The 6,996-nt window shown below is 43.0% G+C and overlaps 1 protein-coding gene across 1 annotated transcript; it reads right to left on the bottom strand.

Moving 5' to 3' along the window:
* Window positions 1-1,541: 1,541 nt before the first annotated feature.
* atp5f1d (ATP synthase F1 subunit delta) lies at window positions 1,542-6,656 on the bottom strand. The gene is made up of 5 exons (XM_072389770.1): window positions 6,416-6,656; window positions 4,646-4,799; window positions 4,261-4,349; window positions 1,758-1,898; window positions 1,542-1,674 (listed from the first exon to the last, which is right to left on the bottom strand). Exons 1-4 carry the CDS (start codon window positions 6,530-6,532, stop codon window positions 1,776-1,778), a joined length of 483 nt encoding a protein of 160 aa, XP_072245871.1. The 5' UTR covers window positions 6,533-6,656; the 3' UTR covers window positions 1,542-1,674; window positions 1,758-1,775.
* Window positions 6,657-6,996: the final 340 nt, after the last annotated feature.

Below are 6,996 nucleotides of genomic sequence, written 5' to 3'. Positions count from 1 at the left end.
CTTAAACAATGCCAAAAGGCTCTTCAGTGAGAGCTCTCACTGGATACTCCTCCTCCTTTAAAAACCTGCAGCAGCTCCATGCTTCAATAGCACTTTAACACCTAGGTCAGGTAGCTCATCTGCTTCATTAGGATGTGTGGCTAGTCGTGACTTTCTCTCAAATCTTTTCTTTTCATCAAAAATGCATTCAGTTGGTGTAAAGTGGGTACCGCTGCAAACCAAAAAGGACTGCTTCATCAAACGCAGAATCCTACATTTTCCACAAACACCCAGCAGACTTTTAGCGACATGACTTCACACAAATTTAAAGAGCAAAGTGCTCAAACGGAAAGCACGCGGTCATTTTCTGCTTTGCTTTTCAATGAGTGGGTCATTAAAATCGCAGAGTAGGAAAAAAAAAAAAAAAAAAAAAAAGATGCTTGGTTTCAACATCCCTCATCATAAATCAGGATTAAGGAAGTGGCGCTTTTGACAAATGTTTCATCTCGTTTTCCTGAAGTGTTACATCTTCAGGCTCTGTGACAAACTGATGAGTGAGCATGAGTGTATGTGCTGTTGGAACAAGAGGCTTCTAAAAAGAGAAAGAAGAACAGAGAGCAGAGAGCAGGATGTGGGAGATGTTGACATTTATTAATTAATGAAAGCTGTCCTAACTGAAATGCACATTTCAGCTTTATTCTGCGCTGGGAATTGTCCAGCAAAAAAAAACAAAAAAAACCCAGAAGTGTATTGTTTGATTTTGAGATGAAAAATGAGATTATACTACTTAAGGAACATATGGTGGTTTTAGCACAAACTGCAGCAGTCACGTAAACACCATTACTTTCACCACACTTACACTTGTTAAAAAAAAAATTAAAAAAAGAACCTTGGAAGTTCAGACAATAAAGACTCTGGCTCGAGCTCCGACAACCTCAAGTCAGCACGTGAATTAGGTCAGAGACTCCTGGCGCAAGTCAGAGATGAAACCAAAGGTTACGAAACACGGGTAATCAGTTTCCACTGAACAGCCACCGCAATAGTTGTTTTGTTTTCCTGGCTTTCTCATAGCAAACGAGCCCTGCCAACACATTTAAATTAAATGACAGAGAATTCCAAGTAATTCTCACCCACACGTGGGTTTACCATAGTGAGAATGACGAAGTCATAACCAAGTACAGCGGCAGAGAGCGGGCCATAAATTTAAACAATCAAAATAAAATAAAAAGACGGGATTACTTTTATGGATTTTTAAGAAGTAGTTGCATGACAAATTTATTCAAAGTCTTTTCTGCAAAATTGTTTGCAGAGAAAACAAATGTGATAAAAGATTCTGGTTTCAAATACGGTCATCTGCTGCCCTCAAGTGGCGACAAACGGTACTACATACAACATACAACAGATTGTGTTACTTAATATAGCTTCTAATAGTAATGCAATTCTAAAAATCCACAGGCGTCAATCTGATTCAAATGAAAAACAACAAAAAAAAACATTGCTACCATCTTTAAGCAGCATGAGAGAGTACGGATCAAATAAAGAACCACAAACTTCACAACCAGTTAATTCCAAATAAATTTATTCTTAATTTCATCCACTGTACAAAGAAAGATGGGAATCCTCTGGACACTGACGAGACTGAGCTGGAATCTCAGAGGGACAGTTGATTTTCATCTAAGCAACAGAAAAGATTACCTAAAAGGGAGAAGAAAAAGGTCAATTTCCTCTCAATAATTCCACTTTGAGTGTTAGTAAGGTTATGATGCAGCGGGTCGTACCACAGGTCTAACTCAGGTCTACTCCAGGGCCTTGACGATGGCCTCATTCGCTTCTATGCTGATCTGCACCTCTGCCCTCGCTGCCTCGTCAGATGTACCTGCCAAGTCGGACTGAGCCTGCTCCAGGTTGGCCTTGGCTGCCTAAAAATGGACGGGGGAAAAAACAAATTTCAGACTTTTCTGTTGAAGTGCTGCATCTCCAAACACATGCTCATCTGTCGCAAAACCAAATCACATCAAATCTATAACCTGGCGTCAAAAAAAAAAAGAAAAAAAAACTTAAAAGGATACGAAGGGATGTAAAAAGTTGCGACGACCACGCTGTGAAAGAAAGAGTCAAAAGTGACGAGAAAGACGAGCAGAGAAAATCCCCGCTGCCTCTTTGCTCTGAAAGCTCCATTTGTCACAGTCGCGATTAGAAATGAGAAATGCCAAACATAGCTGGAAGTTAAAGGTCTCTCAGTAGGGATTTGGCACATCTGCTATAACTCAACAGCGACTGACCTTTCCCTCCTTATTAACAGCGCGGGCCCATGTGCATTGTTACTAGAGAGTGTAAGACAACCGGCAAGGGGAAAAAAAACCAACTAATTCACTGCTACGCAGTCGACTTGACACACAGGGTGGCACTGCCTGAGGTCAGACACAGACAACTCTATGGCGAGTACATAAAAATGCAGGCCAGCATTAACGAAGCCCCCATTTAGACAAGAAGCCAATAGCTGCAGTTTCAACTGAAAAATCATCAAAAGGATAATGATAACCTGGGAGGTGCTAATCAGTCCTCCACTCGCCTCCTCCTGAGCTGCTGTTTTAAACCGACATCAGCCAACTGCGACGTGTGCCACAACTCCATCGCCCTCACTAGTGTCCAATGGACGTCAAGACCGTGAGAAAATAGATTTAAATTCGCTTTAACCCCCTTTGAGACGACGCGGGCGCCAGAAGACGCACCCTTGTATCCTCAGACAGGCCTCCTCTCTCTCATTTTCATTTTCTCATTTTTTTTTTTTTGCTGTGAAGGATTTCCTGGTCGCACGCCAGAGGAAGGAGACGAGAGGGATGAAAATAAACAAACCGAGTATTTCTGCGTATGAAGTATGTGTGAAAACAAAGGGGCTGAGGAGAACTTCAAATGCTCTCCACGCTGCGCAGCTCATGACTAAATGTTCTGCACATGTGCTCCGGAGGGGCCACAGTGGGCACAAAAGCACTTCAACTCATTCATTCGTATGCTCTGCACTTATTCAAACATCATTTGAATCGAGAGCCTGGGCTCATCCTGCCTTTCCGTCTCCTCTCTCCTCCGGTCCTCCTGCCACTGGTCCAGAAATTAACAGCCAGATATTTGTAAGGGTGTCTCAGTTTACCAAGATTCCCCCGGACGAGAGAGGAGAGTTGCCAGAGGAGCGAGAAAAGGTCAAGAGACGCTAATCTCACTCTGGGAAACGACTTGAAAGTAAATAGCTACTTTGTCACAAAGAGAGCTAATGCTCGACGTTGATTTAAAGTGACAGCTTGAAAGAAAGAATGTCTCATTTCGTCACCTCGCCTCCTCTGCTCGCGTCTCTGGTGTGACGGGCTAAAATGTGAGGAGAGAAGTGGAGCGTGAGCCGCTTCAGAAGCTGCCCTAATGCTTATTTACTGCTACAAACAGTGCTCCCCTGGCATTTACACCGGATTAGAATATCTGCATGGAACATGGCTGTCGTCATCAAGTGCTCTTCAGAATCTTTGCTGTGACGCTGCAGATTTCAGTTAAGTGCATTTCGTCAGCTGTATTGATATACTGACATATGACAGACACCATCGATTGGGAACACACCAGAGGATGTGAGGTCCAGGAAGCTCTCCACAGTAAAAAATGAGGTGACGAATAAATCAGGAAAAGAATATGAATCCGAAACTCTAACTGTTCCCTGTGGCACAGATAAAACTTTTCTTTGGGCAGAAATTTCAGCACTGCTCATCATATCAGGCTATGCTAACCCTATAAACTTAACAATGACGGCAGCATAAAAACCTAGAGGCGATTCTCTGCAGCAGAGACTGAAAGACTGGTCCAAAAATGTAGGTAGCAAAACAGAGAGGTCCTAGAAGAAAACCGCCAGAGAACATGCCACCTGAGACTGTGGCAACAGCAACAGCTGCTGTCATGCAACAGCATGACAATGACTGAAAGCACACTGTCGAGACAACGTCCATCCATAGCCACCCACAGGATTTTACTTTGAACAGAATCAAATACTTTAAAGTGACGAGTTAAATAAATTACCATTAAATCAGACAGAGCCTGAGGGCGTCTGCCAGAAAGGGATAAAATGCAGAAAAAAAAGAGCTGAAAAAGTGGTCCAAATAAGAGATTTTTGGGCTAAACCGGCATGAACTGTAGAGCAAAATTTCTCATTTGATGGTGAAATCGACTCGTCATCCATTGGGCTACATATTGGTGCAGTTTAAGTGCCTGTGTGAATGTAAGTGGAATGAGGCCCACTGTACTCACTGCAATGTCCAGCTGGTCCAGGGGCACCGCCTCCTCAGCAAGCAGTTGTACAGAAGAGTCAGCATTGACCGTTACTGATCCACTGCTCACTGCGTGCACACACACACACACACACACACATATATAGAGTTACCATATTTGAACTGTCTTTCATGAGCACATATTGTCTTCTACTCAACTGGAAATCAGACAAATCTGTTATACTTTAACTCGGTAGTCTAAGGTTCCGACAGTCTGAACAAGAGACATTCAAATGGGCATCAGATGGTGAGCGGCACAAGTGTCACACACAGGTGCTACTGATGCTCAAGATTTATTCCCTCCTTCCATAGACTACAAGTACGACGACAGTCGACTCCTCATCTCTGCGCTGCGACAACCTTACCGAAGTATTTAGCAGAGGAGCCGTCGTCATTGAAGACCGTGACAATGCCGGGCCTGAGCACCTGCAGGGTGGGTACGTGGGCAGGCAGGATACCAAACGCACCGGTAAGTGTGGGCACGTCGACCTGTTTCACGCTGACCTCTTTGAAAAACACCTGCGAGGGAAAACACAGAAGCAAGGAATTTACAGAAAAGCCACGTCTGGAGGTGGCCGCACTGCCGTTAACGATCAGCGACTGACCGCAGAAGCAGGTGCAAAAGCCACAGGAGGAGAAAAGCATTACTTCTGTGCGTTTAAACATAGAACTGCTGCTCGTCACTTCCCCATTTATATTTTTCAGTGGACAGTTTTACTGTTGTTCATTTGGTGACACGTTTTCACTGCAGTCCTGTTGTGCTCTATCCTAAAAAAATAAAGAAATTACATGCGAAAACCTTCAGGTTCTACTTACATATTAACAGATTGGATTCTTTTGGTTTAACTTATTAATCGTTGTGGTTCTTTGTCCGTGTAATCCTGGGCTCTAAGTGTCTTAACATGCCAGGTCTGCTGCTCTGAAGCTTTAAACATTCATGAAAGCCCTGCAGCATCAAATACAATCCTTCTATATATGTAGGAGGATAGGACTGACACTACGACATCGCAACTGGTGATGCTGGCCAGAATGAGAGGATGTGTGTGTGTGTGTGTGTGTGTGAGAGAGACAGGAGTAGCTCAGTATAATAAGTGGCAACTCCTTTGAGTTGGAGGAGAGTTCCCTCCAGACTCCTGTTAGTGTGATGGAGAACAGCGGAGATACCGACCTGAATCAGTTTAAACCAAAAAAAAAAAAATGCTTGAAACCAGGAGATGACATCTTTAAATGATAACAGGCCATTAGTTTGAAAGGACAGACTAAAGTTGGAGGGCGATTGTACGCAGCAAACTAATTACTCTGGAGCAGAAATACAAGGACAAACAAACAAACTGTTGGTGAAAATTCACACCTACTCTTTTAAATGAGGAGCACCTTATCTTCAATCTTGATAATAAAAAAAAAATTTTTTTAATCAAATGTCGATCCAAGATAGAGAAAACTGTTTGATGATTATATGTAATGAAAAGCATATAGAGAAAGTTACAAGAAAATACAAAAAGAAATGCATTTAGGCACGTTTGGCTAACAAAAAAATCATAACTGTAAGAGAAAAAAAAAAGAACGGAGGGGGTCTGCAAAGTCCAGCTCACTCAGTATCAACCTTCACTGGATATTTTTCACGAAGTGACTGCAGAATCCTGCAAGGGCTGATTGTTTAGATGGTGCAGTGGACTCAGAATAAAAACAGGACACCAACATGAACTTCAAGGTTACAGTACTGCCTTAAATACACAATTGATGTTTTACAACATATATAAGCACTTGAACTCAATATCTTGTCACGCAGTTACTACGCGAGTTCAAAGCTGTCATATAAGCTTATTAGCTTATGAATAAAGGCTCTTTGGAGACAGTGTTTTGAAAAGATCACTTTGCACACTGCTGCTCAAAGACAGTAAATGGCAGCTAGGCTAGCAAGCTAAGCTAATCCTATCACAGGCACCGATGCAAACGCTGTTTAAGCCTGCGTATTTGCAATAAAATTATTGCACGAACAGCAACTGTAGTCAACATACTGCACTGGTTTTAATTTGCACAATGGTACTGGGTTAAAAATGTCAGTGACAAATTCAGTCAACCCCTATAAGCTAACTGGGCCCATTTAGCCTCGCCAGCAACGTCAGCCCTGCTACCTGTGTCGGAGAGGCGAAAGTGAAGGACATCTGCGGTCCTCCGGAGGCTGCCTCGGCGTAAGAGCGAGATTGCCTCAGAACAGGGAGAGCACGACGGAGAAATCTTGCTGCCATCATATCGGAAAGTTTTATTTCTCTAGAGCACAAACGAATGACAGAGATCCCCCAGCCCTAGCGTGAAGCCAGTCGGTGTGCGGCGCGCTTGGTAGGACAAGGACGTTGGGAGGCTACCCAGCAGGCTTTGTGTTGGCGCAAAGGACGTAGGGTAGCGTAGTCTTCTGGCAAAACATTGGCTGTTGTGGATTTTACAGTAATTTTGTTGGTTTGACATGTTTGTTTTTTATTTTTTATTTATTAGCTTTAGACAGACAGTTTGTTTAAACACCTTCTAGGCTATTTTACTTTCAGTGGGGTTAACATAGAAAGCACTTTTAATTGCATTTACCGCTAATTTACCACTTAATCCTCGCCGCCACGAGATGGCGCCAAAATCCCTACTGGGCCAACAAAAGCAAAGTAGCTACAAGTCCTGCTTGGCGAGCAAGTTTGCGTTAAATTTTCTGAGCTATGCAATACACACG

Source organism: Leuresthes tenuis, unplaced genomic scaffold, assembly GCF_036924035.1.
Source record: "Leuresthes tenuis unplaced genomic scaffold, fLeuTen1.0.hap1 SCAF_7, whole genome shotgun sequence".
Taxonomy (NCBI): domain Eukaryota; kingdom Metazoa; phylum Chordata; class Actinopteri; order Atheriniformes; family Atherinopsidae; genus Leuresthes; species Leuresthes tenuis.
The sequence above is the reverse complement of the archived record's forward strand: the minus strand, read 5'-3'. Positions and strand labels throughout refer to the sequence as shown.